This window comes from Neovison vison, chromosome 3 (genome assembly GCF_020171115.1).
Source record: "Neovison vison isolate M4711 chromosome 3, ASM_NN_V1, whole genome shotgun sequence".
Lineage (NCBI taxonomy): Eukaryota > Metazoa > Chordata > Mammalia > Carnivora > Mustelidae > Neogale > Neogale vison.
The window spans coordinates 234,123,310-234,143,127 of NC_058093.1; the positions used below are offsets into that span (position 1 = coordinate 234,123,310).

At 40.1% G+C, this 19,818-nt stretch overlaps 1 protein-coding gene across 2 annotated transcripts in view; it reads right to left on the minus strand.

Annotated features, from left to right (window-relative positions):
• ATP2A2 (ATPase sarcoplasmic/endoplasmic reticulum Ca2+ transporting 2) overlaps positions 1-19,467 on the minus strand; it is a 60,512-nt gene extending 41,045 nt beyond the window's left edge. For both annotated transcript variants that reach the window (XR_006383971.1, XM_044244298.1), the window contains exons 1-5: positions 19,191-19,467; positions 18,477-18,494; positions 18,295-18,377; positions 11,320-11,424; positions 6,087-6,225 (exon numbers count right to left, since the gene is read on the minus strand). Coding sequence is in view for 1 of the 2 variants with exons in the window: in XM_044244298.1 (XP_044100233.1) it covers positions 6,087-6,225; positions 11,320-11,424; positions 18,295-18,377; positions 18,477-18,494; positions 19,191-19,308 (463 nt within the window). In the remaining variant the exon portion in view is untranslated. The remainder of the gene's footprint in view (positions 1-6,086; positions 6,226-11,319; positions 11,425-18,294; positions 18,378-18,476; positions 18,495-19,190) is intronic.
• Between the last annotated feature and the right edge of the window lie 351 nt (positions 19,468-19,818).

Consider the following 19,818-nt stretch of genomic DNA (forward strand, 5'->3'; position numbering starts at 1 on the left):
AAAAAAAACAAAGAACAACAATAACAAAAAACCCTTACATATCACTAAGAAGACAAATAACCCAATTTAAATGGATAAGGATTTGAAAAGACATTTCTCCAAAGACAACACACTAACAGAAAATAGTACAAGATGCTCATTAGGAAATTAGGGAAGATAACACTTAATGGCTAAAATTAGAAAATAAAGACAGTAACAAGCATCAGTGAGAATGTGGAGAAACTGGAACCTGAATGTTGCTGTTGGAAATGGAAAATAATGCAACTACTTCACATAAGTCGCTCAAAATGTTAAACACAGAGTAGTCATATGCCCCAGCAATTCCATAGCTAAGGGTGTACCTAAGAGAGTAAAAGTGTATGCTTACACATAACTTGTACACGAATACTCACAGTAGCATTATTCATCGTGGCCAAAAGGGGAAAACAACCCAAATATTGGTAAACTGATAAGTAGATAAATATAATGTGGTATACCCAAATAATGGGATATTCAGCCAAAAAAGCAATGAGATACATTACACACATGAATGAAATATGTGACCGATGCTACATGGATGAATTCTGAAAAATAATATGCCAAGTGAAGAAGGCAGTCTCAAAAGGTCATATACTGTATGGAAAAATTGTGGCTGCTGGGGCCTAGGGGCAAGAGGCAGGGGGAATGACTGCTAATAGGTAGAAGGTTTCTTTTTTAGGGGATGAAAATGTTCTGAAATTAGACAGTGATCATGATTACCTAACTCTGAATATACTATAAACCTCTCAGTTGTACACTTCAAGAGAGTAAATGTTAAGATATGTGAATTATATCTCAATAAAATTGCTTAAAAAAAATTGTGACCTGCGCATCTAACAAATAAAAATATAACTGATAGATCTGCTATCTGTACACTAAGTACACAGTACATTCTCTAGCAAATGAGCTACAGTTGAAGACAGAAGCAGTAAGTCACAAAGACTCTGTTTCCTCAACTGTCAAGTGTGAAGCACAGCACACATACACAGAGTGTGCTCCTCCGGTGAAGAACCAAACATTTGTAACCAGTCACGGTATCTGCTGCACACTCCAAGTTTAGCTATTATTGTATGTGTGCATATAGACTTCCACTTATCTGCGCTGCACAATAACCATGTTCTATTAGCTGAACCTACCACATACTTCTTTATTATTCAGTAAGACTGTCACATCCAGCAAGAAGATTACGATGGTCAGTGTGACAGCTCTGCCCTTAAGGAGCTCACTGCCTACTGGTAGGACAACAGTATTTAACAACATGTTTGCGTCTATCTAAAACTAGATACCACCTCTGTTCTGCATCCCTCAGAATGGTCAAAATTCAAGAAGGGTAGTATACAAGAGCCCAATGTGCAAGCACTGCACATGCTTTTAGCAATTCGTGTACAGTGGGGAGACTAGGAAGGAAAAAGTGCTGCTATTAGTACTGCTTGCACTCCCCACAGGTTTCCGAAAGAGGTGAAAGCAGAATGGGTCTAAATGTGTTTACTGCTTAAAATAGTTACTAGTAAGTCTATTCACACAAGAGGAGGGATTTAAACTCATCTTTCAATATTAAAATGATTGTTTTTTGAACAGTAGAAGAAAGGGAGTAGTTGCCAGAAGCCAGAGAAGGGGGAAAAGGGAAAATGGGAAGAGGTGGTCAGTTTGAGAAAACAAAAGAGTTCTGGAGATGGATGGATGATGGTCTGGAGATGATCACACAATAATGTGAATGTGCTTAATGCCACGGGACTGTACACTTAAAAACAGTCAAAATGGTAAACTTTATACTCTGTGTATTTTACCACAACATATGCAAATAAGGGTACTCCAGGAGACTGGAAATCTTAGGTCACACACACTGAACCAATCATTAAATTTGTCCTTCCTAAGCCATCAAACATATACAAACATGGGGCACCTGGGTGGCTCAGTGGGTTAAAGCCTTTGCCTTCGGCTCAGGTCATGATCCCAGGGTCCTGGGATTGAGCCCTGCATCGGGCTCTCTGTACAGCAGGGAGCCTGCTTCCTCCTCTCTCTCTCTGCCTGCCTCTCTGCCTACTTGTGATCCCTGTCTGTCAAATAAATAAACAAAATCTTTAATACACACACACACACAAACATACAAAACATTACATTATAGGAAACAGAATTTCACAATGGGCAAGAAAAGTCAGGTAGATTAGGGCTATAAACAAAGCTTTGCCACTGTGAGATCTGGGCACTGGGCAAATTAATAAATTACAAAGTTTGCTTAACTTCCCCAAAAAGATCAGGAAAATTCGGTGGTACTGAAAACTGAAAACAGAGGCCTGCATGGCTGGAGCATAGAGAAAGGCATGAGATGAAATCACAGAAGCAAGGAGGAGTCATATGAAGCAAGGTCTTTTAGGTGAAAAGCATTTTATATTTCAGGTGCAATCAGGAAGCCACTGAAGAATTTTGGCAGATAAGTAAACAACAGGATCTTTAGGAAACTGCTCTGGCTGCTACGTGAAGAAAAGACTGGAAGAGACAAAGGAATCCAGAGCACAGTAAGGACACAAGGACAGTCCAGGGTGAGCTGGTAACTGAGAAAACAGAAATTCACAAATTTAGGTTTGGGGTTTGTTTTCAAGACAAATGGTCTTAAGAGACAGATAATGAGAAGGAAGGACCAAGATGACTCCCAAGCTTCTCTCAGCTAATTAGGTGGTCAGAATGACCTACTGACACAGGAAAGCCTGGAGAAGACAGATCAAAAGAGTAGCTGGCCTTTATCTCTTCAAAAGGGAAGACGCCTCCAGGGTCAAGGTTACAGCTCCCTCAGACACTGTTTACCACTGCCATCTACTGATGCAAATTCAGGAAAAACGCTTAGATGGTAATTTCTCTAAAAAATTTTTAAAAAAGATTTTATTTATTTATTTGACAGACAGAGATCAAGTAGGTAGAGAGGCAGGCAGAGAGAAAGGGGGAAGCAGACTCCCCGCTGAGCAGAGAGCCCGACGGATATGGGGCTCGATCCCAGGACGCTGGGATCATGATCTGAGCCGAAGGCAGAGGCTTTAACCCACTGAGCCACCCAGGCGCCCCTTCTCTAACTTTTCATACAGACTCAATACACTGAAGTAGCCCAACTAGCATAAAAATTCTTAAAATATTTTTTTATGTGTGAGGCTGAAGAGTATATATTACCAGATTAAGCTGGAGAAATGGAAAACATATGAAGTCAAATGGAATCTCATACACAAATTCAGGTGACATTATCAGCCTCTGCACCTCTCACATACATACTTCTGGGAAGACAGACCACCTACCTCTGAGGTTTCTTCCTCAACTACCAGCACCTTCACCATCCAGTCACCTAAACCAGAAAACCTGCCAATGGCTTCAATTCTACATCCCAAGCCCCGTCTGCTCCATACAACCATCTGTTATTAAAACGTGGCACTCTGCATTGAAATTTGAGACTCACCTGTCAAACTACAAAGGCCGTAATTTCATGCCCAAGGGAGAGTCAATTATTTTGGGATGGGACCTGGTAAAAACTTTAAAGGGCACCCCCAGATGATTCTGATGTGCACCTCTGCTTAAGAACCACTATTCAAACACTCAAAATCCTTCCATTGTTATTCTTAATGCTACTGCTCTCATTATCTCTTGTTTCATCACCTTTGGCCTAGACCATCAAATGACCTAGCTCTGGCCTTTCCCTTTCTGACCTATGTTCACAGTCAGAATTCCCTAATTCTTATTTTTGCTATAAAATCCACTGTGACAGGGGCGCCTGGGTGGCTCAGTTGGTTGGACGACTGCCTTCGGCTCAGGTCATGATCCCGGAGTCCCGGGATCGAGTCCCGCACCAGGCTCCCAGCTCCACGGGGAGTCTGCTTCTCTCTCTGACCTTCTCCTCGCTCATGCTCTCTCTCACTGTCTCTCTATGTCAAATAAATAAATAAAATCTTTAAAAAAAAAAAAAAAAGATTTTATTTATTTATTTGAGAGAGAGACAGTGAGAGAGAGCATGAGCGAGGAGAAGGTCAGAGAGAGAAGCAGACTCCCCGTGGAGCTGGGAGCCTGATGCGGGACTCGATCCCGGGACTCCGGGATCATGACCTGAGCCGAAGGCAGTCGTCCAACCAACTGAGCCACCCAGGCGTCCCTAAATAAAATCTTTAAAAAAAAAAAAAAAATCCACTGTGACAAATGGTAAAAACTGAATAAGGTTTGCCTCTGAATGAGATCAGATAAGTTTTGTATCTATTTCCTGATTCTGATAATTGTACTGAACTTGTACTAAGAGAATGCCCTTCATTTTATAAATACTCAAGTATTTAGGATTAAAGAAGCATTATGCCTGTGATGTACTCTCAAACACATCAGACAAAAATGTATGAATGTATAGATATCGACTGAAAGAGGGTAACATACATGATAAAACGTTTACACTTTGAGAATCTGGATAAAGGGTACGTGGGAACTGTTACTATTCTTACAATATTCTTATGTCAAAGTTAGTTTAAAAAATGGATTTTTTAAAAATAATACAATCCTATAAATATATATTTAAGATTTTATTTGACAGAAAAAAGAAACCAGAGTGAGCACAAGCATGGGGAGTGGGAGAGGGAGAAACAGGCTCCCCATTGAGCAGAGCGCCTACCTCGGGGTTCGATCATATGACCCTAGGATCATGACCTGAGCCAAAGGCAGACACTTAACTGAGCCACTCAGGCACCCCTGCATTTTTTCATCCTTATGATTTTAATAACATTTTCTTTTCTTTAGCTTACTTACAGTATATAAAACATAAACGTACAGAATATGTCTTAACTATGTTCTGTAAAAGGTCAACAGTAGGGGCGCCTGGATGGCTCAGTGGGTTACGCTCTGCCTTCGGCTCAGGTCATGATCTCAGGATCCTGAGATCGAGCCCCACATCAGGCTCTCTGCTCAGCAGGGGGCCTGCTTCCCCACTTCTCTGCCTGCCTGACTACTTGTGATCGTTCTGTCAAATAAATAAATATCCTTTAAAAAAAAAAAAGGTCAACAGTAGTCTACTAGTAGTTCAGTTTTGGGGAAGTCATAAGTTACACATGGATTCCTGAGTGCCCCAACTCCTGCACTGTTCAAGGGTCAACTGGTAAGTATTTGGAGCTCAGCGAGCTATGAAAAACCATGACAATGTGAATGATCTGATATGATAACTCTTCAGCAAAAACACTAAACTGTTCTTACTGTTTCTGCGCATTCAGGCCTACCTAAAAAGATGGCACTGATCTTGAGCAATGAAGATACAAAACTCCTTTAAGATCTGTGGAGAGCTCTGGCCCTGCATTTAATTCACAAACTCTTTGAAGGTCTTTGAAGCTAAGACCCCTGGCCCTGTGTTATGTAGAAGTATTTTAAAGCAGACCTTTTCAGAGCCAGGAAATTACCCTTGACCATCTACTTAATTTGATAGTTACAAGTATGACTAAACATTTGTGTCAAGAATCAAAACGGGAAAATAAAACCCAAAAAACTATGTATCCTTTAACTAGTATTCCTTTTTTTTTTTTTTAAAGATTTTTATTTATTTGACAGAGAGGAAGACAGCGAGAGAGGGAACACAAGCAGGGGGAGTGAGAGAAGTAGGCTTCCCACTGAGCATGGTACACGATGCAGGACTCTATCCCAGGACTTTGGGATTATGACTGGAAACGGAGGCAGACACTTAACGACTGAGTCACACAGGTGCCCCTTAACTAGTATTCTAAATTGCTCACTACAACTAATTGTCAAATAGAGATTAAGTTCATTATTTCACTAGTTCCATGTACTACCATGGAACAAAAGTAGTAGGTACAATAGTTCAAAACACTTTTTGTTTTAAACAAATTTTATCAACACAAGGGGAGGTGCCAAACACCTAGAAATAGAAAACTTGATTTGATTGGAAGACACCAAAACCTGTTAATATAATTGATACACAGAAGCATAATTTTTAAAATACTTAAGTATGAGCTTTGAGAAGAGGACTGCATTCAGATACACAATCAAGAATAAAATAAAATAGAATAAACAGAACAAAATAAAATTAAAAAATGAGAAATTCAACTCACCAGCAATTTCTACAATATCACCAGGAACTATGTCTTTAGCTTTAATCCGCTGGACACTCTTTCTGTCCTGTCGGTATACTTTGCCCATTTCAGGCTCATATTCCTTAAGGGCTTCGATTGCATTCTCAGCATTTCTTTCCTATAAAAAAAAGATGATAGTCAACACACACTTGCCGTTGCAAATTAGTATTTTAGGCCAAGAAATCAAATTTTAGAGTTCTAAACTTTAGGAAAAAGACATAAAAGATACACATTGATACTTAAACAATTCACATACGATGATAAACACTAGGCTCTTACAATTCTGTGCTAAGAAATGAAGAATTAAGCACCCTAACAGGCCTAAACAGGGAATAAAATCCTAATAGAAAAAGCAGTTACAGAATCTGTTGTCCCCAAGCCCACTGTGTAACACTGCTTTCACCTCCAGCCACAGCCACACCACTGAAAATTGATCCTGTCGCACATGAAAGGTGATGGTCTGGGGCTGGACTGCCTAGTTCACTCCAGGCTTTTCCACTGGACTATGTGATTATGCAGGAGTTATACAACACACCGGTTTGGTACGTACAAAACCTGGACACCAATGCTACTACCTCAAGGGCTATGAGGATTTACAAACTATTTACACTATGTTTCACCACATGATACACACTATGAGTGATGAATTAAGAAAATCAAGTTACATCTGAAAATAAATAAATTGGAAAAAAAAAAAAAGAAAAGAAAATCAAGTTACATCTTACAAATTCTAGGAAATCTTTCTGCAGTAAGTCAAGACTAATAAATGGGTGAAATCTCATCAGAGAACTGCCAATCCTGGAATGCCTGGGTAGCTGAGTCATTTGAAATGTCCAACTTTTTTTAAAGATTCATTTATTTTGAGAGAGAGTACGCACATGCAAATGTATGGGTGGCAAGGGCAGACGGAGAAGGAAAGAGAACCTAAAGCAGCAGATGAGTGCAGAGCCCGAGGTGGGGCTAGAACTCATGACCCTGAGATCATGAACTGAGCTGAAGCCAAGAGTCAGACACTTAACTGACTGAGCCACCCAGGTGCCCCAAGCAGCTGACCCTTGAGTTCGGCTCAGGTCATGATCCCAGGGCTGTGAAACTGCACCAAGTTGGGCTCTGCACTGAGCATGGGCCCTGATTAGGTTTCCCTCTATCCCTTTCCACCTCCCCGCTAAAGAAAACAAAAAAACCCTGCCAGTCTCATAACATATATACTATATTTACTATAATACTGTATATGAACATGTCAAATCCTAGTCACAAATAGCTTTTCTTTCCAAATTTTGAGATGAAAGATGTAGAAATCAACATGTTTAAAAAAAAAAAAAAAGGCAATAGGAAAGTTCCTTTAAGAAAAAAAAAAGAAAGAAAAAAAAAAAAGAAAGGGAAAGAAAAAGAAAAGTAGCACATGTGCCAAATTTGTCTTCCCTCCTTTCAGAGAGTAAGCAATTAGAAGTCAAGGAACAAATCTACACGGTGCATGCCCAGGAGACGTCACTCAATGCACAAAGGATTAATTTCTCTCACTTCTCATTTTTTGCCCTCTGATATAAAGCTCAATTTAACCTTTACCTGGGTAGAATTTATGCACAATACTACATGATTTCATTTTTTTAAAAAGATTTTTATTTATTTGAGACAGAGCAAGAGAAAGAGAACAAGCAGGGTAGAGGGGCAGAAGGAAAGGGAGAAGCAGACTCCTCGCTTAGCAGGAAGACCAATGCAGCGCTCAATCTCAGGACCCAGAGAACACAATCTCAGCTAAAGGCAGATGTTTAACTGAGACACCCAGGCATCCCTGTGATCTCATTTTTTACCTTAGTGTAAGACTTATGGTCTGTCGCAAAAAAAATCCCAAAACCTGCTTAAAGTGAAATTAGAGGACTTAAAACTGAAAGCTAATAGTGTGAGTCTCACTTTAAATGTTTATATCCCTGAAAAAGTATAGAATATTTTAAATTTGGGAACCTCATGATAAAAATAATTTCAACCCCATATCGGATCTGCTTGAAGAATACCTGTATAACAGGTATTAACAGAAATACTAGGGGCGCCTGGGTGGCTCAGTGGGTTAAGGCCTCTGCCTTCGGCTCAGGTCATGGTCCCAGGGTCCTGGGATCAAGCCCCGAGTCGGGCTCTCTGCTCCCCAGGGAGCCTGCTTCCTCCCCTCTCTCTGCTGCCTCTCTGCCTACTTGTGATCTCTCTCTCTCTGTCAAATAAATAAAATCTTAAAAAAAAAAAAAAAAAAAACTAGAATATTTAATTCTTATTAAATGCCATTGCTATAAGGTCCTTATGTTCAAATACTACTGATACTGTAAAAGAATAAATTCTCAGCACTGCTGATACTTGATTAGTCAAACTTAAAACCACTTTTTTCATAGGACTACCTCTCCCATTTGTTACTTGTAGCAGTTTTAATTCCTTTTCTCCCTCTTCAAGGTCATGTCAGGTAGAGTTTAACGAGACTGCTCAAGGTTAAGAAATATCCCAGGAGCACTGTATTTTACTTCTCAAAATTAGCAAAAATATATTTAAATTAGAAGCATGAAAGAGAAATTATCTCAGACCCCAAGGACAAAAATGTCAATTAAAATTACTTTAAAAGTCTTCCCCTCAAAAGATCAAAAGGAGGGACGCCTGGGTGGCTCAGCTGGTTAAGCAGCTGCCTTCGGCTCAGGTCAAGATCTCAGCGTCCTGGGATCGAGTCCCACCATCGGGCTCCTTGCTCAGCAGGGAGCCTGCTTCTCCCTCTGCCTCTGCCTGCCATTCTGTCTGCCTGTGCTCGCTCTCTCCCTCTCTCTCCCTCTGATAAATAAATAATAAATAAAATCTTTAAAAAAAAATTAAAAAATTTAAAAAAATTAAAAAAAAAAGATCAAAAGGAACATTTAGAAAGTAGGGATGGGAAAGGGAAACAAATGATCACATATTCAAATAGGTTATATCAAGTGCTCACTTCAGCAGCATATATACTAAAATTAGAACAATTTTTGGCTTCTGTGATTCTCGGTGACAATCACTTGTCACCTTCTTTAATGACACTGGTCAGCAGCATGTGCCCCCCCCACCTCCAATTACTACCTTATGCTATACTTATAATTTCCCTTCCAGAAGGCAGTAACTTTTTATTGCTCACACCATTCTGTATACCACGTAAATGAAATTAAGACATAAGAATGTTGTTTTTTAAATGAAAATAAATATAGAAGTCCTGTGAATGGGGCACCTAGGTGACTCAGTGGATTGAAGCCTCCGCCTTCAGCTCAGATCATGATCCCAGGATCCTGGGATTGAGCCCTGCATCGCATCGGGCTCTCTGCTCAGCAGGGAGCCTGCTTCCTCCTCTCTCTCTGCCTGCCTCTCTGCCTACTTGTGATCTCTGTCTGTCAAATAAATAAATAAATAAATAAATAAATAAAAGTCCTATGAAAACTGCTATAAGTTTTTACTTTAGAATTTGGATCAGCCTGGGTCTGGATTCAAGTCCCAGATACTCTGTACTACCTATATGGCCTTTAAGAAGTCAGTTGATCACTCTGAACCTCAATGTCACACCTGTCAAGTGGAAATATCATTTGCCTGATAAGATCACTATAACAATGAAATGGGAATGTACATAAAGTATCTACCTTGTAACTAGCATAAATTATTTAATAGGAAAACATACATTACTACTTGAGAAGGACAATCAAATGCTCCATTATTGTCTCTCTTGCCTATACTATTGACAAGAGGATTACTTCTACTTAAACAATTTTAGAAAAAATAAAGAGAAATATAGCACAATAAAATGTTCTTCTAAGACCATCTTTCTTTCCTCTTCTTTTTTTTTTTTTTTCTTCTTTTAATATTTTATTTATTTGACAGAGACCACAAGCAGGCAGAGAGACAGGCAGGGGGAGTGGGGGGGGAAGCAGGCTCCCTGCTGAGCAGTCCTACATGGGGCTCAATGCCAGGACCCTGAGATCATGACCCAAGCCAAAGGCAGAGGCTTAACCCACTGAGCCACCCAGGCACCCTGGCCTTCATGTTTATTAGTAAGATCAGAAGTTTACAATTTTTTAAAAAAGATTTACTTATTTACTTTAGAAAGAGAGAGTGCAAGTGCGTGTGTGGTGAGGGTTAAAGGCAGAGGGAGAGGAAGAACCACAAGCAGATCCCCTGCTGAGTGGGGAGACTGATATGGAGCTGGATCTCATGACCTGGGGCCAATATCAAGAGTTGACTCCTTATATGACTGAGCCACCCAGGCTCCCCATAAGTTTACAATTCTAATAGGACTAAGTATGCTTATAAAATGTTTCCACTTTAAGAATGTAGATGAACTCTATTTTAGTCCTCAAAGGGGTGATTATACCATATTTAAGTATCAATACTCAAGATGAATCTGAAGTGTTAGTCTCCATCTGTTAAAAAATATATATATTAAAAAAAAATCATGGAGTGCCTGGGTGGCTCAGTGGGTTATTGCCTATGGCTCGGGCCATGATCTCAGGGTCCTGGGATCAAACCCCGAACCCCGCATTGAGCTCTCTGTTCAGCAGGGAGCCTGTTTCCTCCTCTGTCTCTGCCTGCCTCTCCGCCTACTTGTGATATCTGTCAAATAAATAAATAAAATCTTAGGAAAAAAAAACAAACAAAACAGATCAATAGTCCTAGGAAAGTAAAAAAGTTAAAGTCCTCTAAACTAGATATATACAGAATAGCAATTACATGAAGGGGGGTGGGTAGGAATCTTATTATGCTTCTGTACACTGGCTTTCATTCTGTGAGTCAGAAAGTCCTGGGCAACAGAAGGAAAAAGCCAGGGGTATGCTATTAAGGGAAAACAATTTTTACAGCTAAATAAATAAATAAATATTTTTAAAAATCCGAGGAGAATAAAAATGACATCGAATTTATGAAACTTTTCACAGGAAGCAACCAGGAAATATAAAGACAGATACTGGTTTTCTAATGTCCTGGTTTTCCTCAAATAGCTTCTCTCATCCATTATTCTTAACTCTGTGCTACCATGAAGGATGAGCAATTTTAGGAGCATAATCATGCAGAAGAGGTCTAAAATGTTGCCACTAAATAAATAGACAAAAGAAAAACCACATGTAGATTTTTCAACGATATTTCTAGTCAATATATCGGGAGGAAAAACAGATTAACGCAATTTAAATCACTTATATAAACTGCTAAGCTCTAGCACCGCAGAATTTTTGCTTACCTGCCATACACCCACAATTGCATTGGCCACTAATATTAGTAAAATTACAAAGGGTTCTACAAAGGCTGTTATTGTTTCTTCACCTTCTTCAAACCAAGCCAAAACCTAAAAAAGAAATGGCATGTGTTAGACCTGTAATGTGTTTTTAGGCTTAGTGCCACCTGACAACAAAAGTGGTGGGCACTAAAGGAACTGCAATACACAAACTCTTCTTACCATCTCTAGAAACAAATGGTGGCAAAATGTAATGACACCAACAACCAGTTTATTATGCCCCTTGTTCAGAGTAATTCTTGAGAATCAAAATTATACAACTTCTTACTATTCTTCAAAAGCTAACTTAATTTTTTGCATACTAATTGTTTTAAAATCTAAGTAAAATACTTTCCGGGAAATTAAACCCATTCATTTTACATGAATATATTCAGAATAAATAAAACTTAAATTCTCCATTTTGTTAAAGGAAAAGGCAGTCATCTACAACTTTGCTGGGTTGTTTAGTATTCCTACCAAATAATACTAATAGGTATAAATTAATTGTAAAAATCACTTGATCTTGGACTCCATATTATAGAGTACTGATAGCACCCCGGTTATTCTCAATGGTATCACTATAAGTCATCTCAAAATTACTCAAGGTTGTTCTGCAATAAGGAATGTATTTTGAAGGTTATCCTCTATATGACACGTCATCTATCAACACAGCACTTCAGAGAGGACAGTAGTCCACAAATGTTATTTGTATCTAGATACAGAACACTGCCCCAAGGAAAATGAGCAGAAAATGAATTTTATTGTGGTTCTCTTTAACTTGTAGCTTTTACATCCTGACAAGGTTATGGTTGTGTGAGCTAGAAATTAAACTTCATAACCGAGCCAACTTAAGTTGATAAGAGAACCCAAGAAATGAATCATTAAGAAGGATAAAGAACATGGTAAAACAGCCATCTAAATAGTTAAAACCGACTTTTTGTGAAAAACTGCCTATCCAGAAAGGATGTCAAATGTATCTAATGATTCAATCTGGGAGATACGATTTGCCTTTGTTTTTTAGCATTGCTTAAAATGTCTGTATATTTCACAAAAATTTTTTTCTTTAAAAGACTGATTTAGTAAACAATGAAAGCACTAGTTTTGATACTTTTTAATACAACCAGATATGACTCGTGGCAATAATGAAACCATCTATGTTTATACTTAGTGGAATAGTATAAAGTGAGCTTTTACACAAATAGTAAACAACCAGAGAGGTAAGACAAGGCCAAAAATGAATTTTCGAAGTAAGATAAGGGAATGATGAATGAACAAGAAAGATCAACCTGAGCAGGAAAAAAAATCAGGAGACACCAGGACCGGGTCCTGAGAAGTACCAATGACCACTGACAGCTAGTGAACTAGGGCAGGCAGAAAACCAGAATGAATATAAATGTTGCCGCAGGCTTTCAACAGGGCATTCCTGGTGTTAAGGCCAGGCCTAGTGCCAAAATGAAAACTTCTCTAGGAAGTTATAAATTTTGATAGATGCAAGATCACAGCTGCTTTGATACTAGTCTTTCAAACACTTGCCAAGGAGAGCATATCAGAAATAAGAAACTTAATTAGCTCTTGGGGGAAAAAAATCACTCAACCTGATGAGTAACTAGGACCTATGCAAAAGGTCAGTGAGGCATTAGCAACTGTAAGATAAGCTTCACACCTTGTTAAAGAGGGTATGAACTTCCCTCTTGGCAGCTAGGCCTAAGGAACAAACTTAAAGTAATTTATCCTCTAACAGTTGGAGCAAAGGGAAGACTACAGCAAATAGTGACAGGACTACCAGAGCAAATCTTTACTTTCAAAAAATGTGTGGTTGCTCTGCAGAAGTAGAATCCTAATCTGTATAACGCAGTAACCTTTCCTTCCACCATAGGACTTCAAATGTTTATGTGCGAGAAACCCAAGCAGTCATAATTATTTGATGGTTCCACAAGTATAATAATAACCGGATGATGGGAAACTAGTGGGCAAATCTCTCAGGGTGGAAGGCTGGTGCCGAACCTATTTAAAATCAACAACCAGGGCGCCTGGGTGGCTCAGTGGGTTAAGCCGCTGCCTTCGGCTCAGGTCATGATCTCAGGGTCCTGGGATCGAGTCCCGCATCGGGCTCTCTGCTCAGCAGGGAGCCTGCTTCCTCCTCTCTCTCTCTGCCTGCCTCTCTGCCTACTTGTGATCTCTCTCTGTCAAATAAATAAATAAAATCTTTAAAAAATAAAAAAATAAAATAAAATCAACAACCATCAATTTCCTGAATACTTTTTGAAATGTCTATTTTGAAACTACAAAGAACCCAAATAATTAAATGCTACAGCCCAAAGTGAAGATCAACCCATGTGTCATTAACTGGTAAGAACCAATCCAGCTGATTATGTTCAGATCATGTTATGAAGTCCTTCCTGGTTTGTTCTATTGAAAGGAAACCTAGTGTACATGAGATGATGATGCTGACCAATGAAAGATCCCAGGAGATGAGGGAGTGAAGAGTGTGCGACACATCACCAAAATGAAAGATGCCTTTTAGCATTATACTATAGTCAGTTCATAAATATGGCTTATTGAGTCATACAAAATATGTTCCTATGGTGGGGTAAATGTTTCTAAAATCTTCACTGAGAATACACTGAACATAAATGATTACCTATTTGTACTGTCTTTTGTTCACAGCGTATCCCCAGGGGCCTAGAAGTGACTCTGGTACACAGATGAAGCTCACTATTACAGGGGCACGAACGAATGAAACAAAATCTCATATAACCTGTAAGGTACAAGACCCTGAGGGCAGTATTTGAACTTAAACATCTAGAGCAATAAGTAACCAATTTCATCAACACTTTCAAAGCAAAGTGGAAGAAAAAGCTACTGCAGTTAATTTTAGGCACAGTGTTTCTTCTTTGCTTTGCACTATTACTACAGTAACAATACTTGTCTTCTGGGGTTTATATAATCCAGCAAATTCAAAGTTTCAAATTTGCCAATCCTATTCAGTAGCCACTCACTAATAATGAATACTCAACAACAACTTAGACTGCTTCAACAGGATAGTATAGACTATCTTCTAATTAGCTGTAAAACTGATCTCTGCATATAACAGTAACTTCTGACAGCACAACCAGAAGATGCTGGAGAGTGGAGTTTAATGAACAAAAGCAAACTTTAAGCCAAGGTAAAAAGGCGTGTTTCAGTGGGAGACAGTCATAGTTCCGTAACTCCATTATCTTAGCTACATGTTGGGATAATGTAATGAGCACTCAATGAGGTCCCCCCCCAAAAAAAGAAAGTGAGAGAGATCATAAGCATATTTTTAAGACTTAGGGCACCTGTCTTCATTCCTCTTTGTGTCCCTAGAAACTTGCAAGGACACTGGGTACTCAAATACTTGCTCGTGGAATGAAGAAATTTACATAATAAAAGAAGTTTAAAACACTTCACAAGAAAGAAAGGTATCACCAATAAATGTTATGACAATTTTCTGGGTCGGGAAACAAATTCTTTTAGCCATTAAAAAAAAAAAAAAAAAAGGTATGATTTAGACTACATTCTCTTCTGATCCACACAAAAACTTACTTAAAAATACTGGTTTTAGATTTGAGAATACAATCTTCTTACACAGACACACACACACACACACTCACCTTTCAAAACATTTTAAAGAAAGGCTCTAAATAAATTAGTTAAACCAATCAGAGAACTACCCATTCTATCCTTTAAAAAAAAGTTAAAAGAAAACACAGGGGAAAAAAGTAGAATCATTACAAATATATAAACTACTTCTTGACTATACTGTACTAAGAAAACCGAAGAAACCAGACATCACATATTCTGAAAATGCTACTAACGCAAGTTCAAATATATTCGTTTTATCAAAATCACTCACCCAGGCTCTAAAAGAAATGAAGATCCCTTCTAAAGGATCCAGTAGGAAGGAAAGACACTATTCAAACACAAGTGACAAGATGACAAGTGCCTAAGTCTAAGCAAGTTTAAGCAGCATTTTAGGGTCAATCCAAATAGCTCTGGTGGGGAAATGGGGATGGAGGGTGGAGCAACTTTTGCAAACTGCGTTACCACAAAGGGCTTTCTGAATTCGGACGAGGCAAATATGGCCCTCCTGCTCATCTCCTTCAGGTCTTTTCTCTAAAGTCACCTTCCTGGAGGACTTTCCTGACCAACCTACCAGAGAACTATACCCTCCCTCCTCATACTCTTATCTCCCTGCTTTATTTTTCTACACATTTTACTTGTTTATTATCTGTCTCCACTAGAATGTCGGCTCCAGGTTGAGACTTTGTCTATTTTGTTCAAATGCTGTATCCCCAGTGTCTGTGCCATGTCCCAGGTGTTCAATAAATACCTAATGAAGCAGTGAAAGAGAAAAAAGAACAGGTATTCCAGTAAGCAACTGTATGATGTATTAAATGAAGGGCAAAGTTGTGACCAAGGAGGATGTACAAAGTGACAGGATTGTAGCTCATGAATGGGAAATGAAGGAATTTCTAATGTTACTTTATGTGTAGTGGGAGAAATCATAGCTCACTTCTTCCAATCCGAGGAAACTTAAAACTATTTCTATCTGTCGAATATTGCAATTAAACTTTATCCCTACAGGTCATGAGTATAACACATTAACGCAGCTTCCTGCAGTTAACAATTTAGAGATCTGAAATAAATCATGAAAGCCTAATATTTCTTTTTAACTCGAGCAGAACCTGATGATATATCATGTACATATTGTAGGAACGGTCTATTTAATTCTCCAAAAGAATATGAATATTCTACCATGATTTTCGTGTAAATTAGGAATACACTGACCACCACAAAAAAGACTCAGTGATCTTTTAAAAGATAAAGAAATGAGGACTGAAAAGGTCAAGAACAATGTAGTATTGTGCCAATTTCACATGAAGAAAATCAACAAAACAGGTCTTGATCAAACAAGTCAGAGCAAAATAACAGTATTTCCTAAACATTTATTATTTTTGTTTAGTAATCCATGAAATAAAAATGTCACACAGTTCATGTCCTGAGCATTAACTCCAAGTAGTTACTAAAAAGGTAATTCAAATTTCAATTCCAAAATACAGTTCTATAAAGCTACAAAAACCCAACATCCTACCCTATGATAAAATTAGAGCATTTAAAAACCCACCTGAAAATGCTTAGAAACTATAAACTCCGTTCTTCAAAATAAGTCACACACATCACTAATTCAAAATGTTAATACAAAAGTCATTCGAACCGGCAACTCAAGAGATCCTATAAAACCCAAATGTTCAATAGCCTGTTTATTGGAAATAATGCTGATGTTACAACACAGCCTTAAGCAGATATACAGAATAACTCAATAAAAATTTATTTTATCTCTGCCTTGTATATACCAGGTGATTTACTTCTAAGATGTCCCTGATAACCTTACCGAACCCCAGTACTTTAACAGCCAAAGCTAAGGCTACTTCAGAATTATGCAGGTAGCTTAAACATACATGAATATTACACTACCCCAAACATAGTATTTCTTTCGCCTCACGACAATGTACTGAAACTGATAATCAAACAACTCTATTCCCTTATCTTAATCAGTAAAAACAGGAGCCATTTAGGAGGGGTGGCGGTGAATTAATCAAGAACAGACAGACGTCTAAGTATGGAGTAATTCAGGACACTGTATGCTTTGCTATGACACTCTCAATTTTATTCAATGAAAACCACAGAAAAAAAGACTCGTGAGAACTGATTATTAATAACTACATATCACTTAGCCAACATGGCATGATAGATATATTAAAGTCTCATGTCAGAATCTGTATATACTACTCCAAAAGCTCACCTCCTGCCAATTTCCCCCCCTTACCTAAAGAAGTGCCCACTGCTTCCTTCTGATTTAGTTCTCAAAATAGCCTTCTATGATACAGTTGTCATAAAGACTGAGGTAGATGCCTGTGGTTTGCAAATGCACAAACAAACAAAAATGAAACCCTGAAACTGTGTCAATTTTGTGAAGCCTGAAAAAGTACTGCACTGGGTGAATTTCATTTCCCATCATAGTTATTGTAAGAATACAATACTGCAATTTAAGAACAAAAGTCATCTCATGCTGTTAGGATTAGGAACATCTGTGTCCTATTCATGACCATTTTCAGGAAAACTATCAAGAAGTCCACTGCCCAAGAAAAAATGCAGTAAAAAATTAATACTGAACAGGAAAAAAATGTTAATAACCTAGAAATAACCTCACCAACTCATCACCCTTCTTCTGCTGTAGTTCTTTGCATTTCACCAGTTTCTTAGCAACCATATAGGACTCAAGACAGTAACCACACAGACCAAGAGAAAACGGGTTTTGTTTTGTTTTTTTCTTTAAAAATCTAAACCAGTTGCACTGAACCTTGTTCTCTCTACCTAGGAGTCACTTAAGACAGGGGTCCAATTTAGATAAATATACCATCCCTAAAGGTCAGTAACCAAATTTGGTCAACAGTGGTGCCATCACTGCCGTCATCATTCTTGTCACTGTCAGAAACAACTGTCACCTTGCCATTACCAGGAAGGGAGAGCAACTGGAATATTCCTTTTGTAAGTTCTATTTACAGACTACAAAGGGCCCAACACCATCTTAGTATGATCTTACACAATGGAAGAACCCAAAACAGAAAAGGCTTTCCAACAAAGAATTTTTTGATATTAAAACCGATAAACCACAAAAATTTTTAAGACTCTGCCTCATTTTGGAACCCATTTCTAACTGCACTGTAAATGTCAGGCATTAATTTTCTGCACAAATGGTTCGAGTGTTTTGTTTATAATTTTAAAATATCTAGGTTTTTTTTAAAAAATGAAGACACCACTGAAATCTCTAAATATAATGTTCTCACTCAATAGACAGGACTTGTTCTTGGTTTTTCATCTCTGAAAAGAACAGAAATTAAGTTTCTTTATACTTACAAAAGATATACAAGCTGCCAGCAATAAAATTCTAACTAGTAAGTCTTCAAACTGCTCAATCACAAGTTCCAGCAAGGTTTTTCCTGTTAGAAACAAACAATTGTTGTAAATGTCATCTTAACAAGAGCACACGGGGGGCGGGGGGGTTTAAAAAAAAAAAAAAACATATTAAGATAACTCACCTTCTTCGGCCGGTAACTCTGCAGAATGTAGAAATTCGCCAGGCAACGTGTCAAGAAGGGGAGAAAAAAATTAGCACTGTCTTTATAAAGAGAATTGCTAAAATTCTCAATCTTCGAAAGACGTACCCAGATCTATGAACCTTCAACCATTTTTAAATAAAAACAACACCAAATGGTACCCCAGGAAAATCTGTTGTAACCAATACCTTAGTGTATCCCGAAGGGTAAAATCGCATCGCTATCTACTAAACAAGGCTCCCGAAACAAGGACTTATCTCAGCTATGTCATGACTTCTGCCAGATGTGTAACTTTGGGTAGTACAAGAACGGTTAGAGGCTTTCTCAACTGCAACGACGCCTCATAAACTGGCTGGGGACAAGAAAATGTCTCGCAGGGTTCAACCCAGTTGCAGGAGAACGGTCCCTCCCTCCAGCGGGGCCGGCTGCTGCGGGTGAGAAGACACCGAGCTAACTGCGTGCGGGGAAGGTCAAGGGCTCGAGGCGCGGGGTCCCGGAGGTACGGACAAGCCCGGAGCCCCCGTCTGCAGTCCCTTCTCCCGCGGGGCCGGCGCGCGGGCTCGACCCGCCGCCTGCAGCCCTCGGCGGGCGCTGAGCCCAGACCCACGAGGTGGAGCCCGGTCAGCCATCTTCCCTTGCTCTCGGGCCCGCGCCGGGCCGCGCGGGGCCCCTGCAGTCCCGGAGCCGGGCACCTACCGTTGGAACCCCATTTCTCCTTGAGCTTCTTGACCTGCTCCAGGCTCAGCCCCGTGCTCTCGTTGACGCCGAAGTGGCCCAGCACCTCCTCCACCGTCTTTGTGTGCGCGTTCTCCATGACTGCGGGAGCCCTGCCGGCCTCGCCTCCAGTCCCCGCGGCCTCCTCGCCTCCGCCTCGCACTCGGGCCGCGGGCTCGTGCCACCCCGGGCGCCCAGGCGCGGACTGGCCTCTTCCCCCTCCTCCTCCTGCAGCCGCTTCCGCCTCGCCGGGCGCTGAATCACCCCGCGCCCCCTCCCCCAGACAACCGCCCCTCAGGCTGCCCGGCCCTCGCCGGTGCACGCCCCGGACTCAGCTGGGCGGTGGGGGGCTCCTGACCCTCCCTCCCCTCGTCAGAAGGGAGGGCCTCCTTTGCCCTCAACCGCCCGCCGGGAACGCAGGCCGCGGCCCCCGAACCCCCTCCCCTCTCTCCCGAGGTGATTCGCGGCCCCGCCCGGGCCGGAGGAGGGGGCACCCGGCCGACCCCTGAGGGCAGAACGGAGCGGGGGCGGCGAGCCGGCGGGGTGGTGCGCGGCGCGCTCGCTCTGTTCCCTCAGCTCCGCACCCCCGACAGCGGCGGAGGAAACTGCG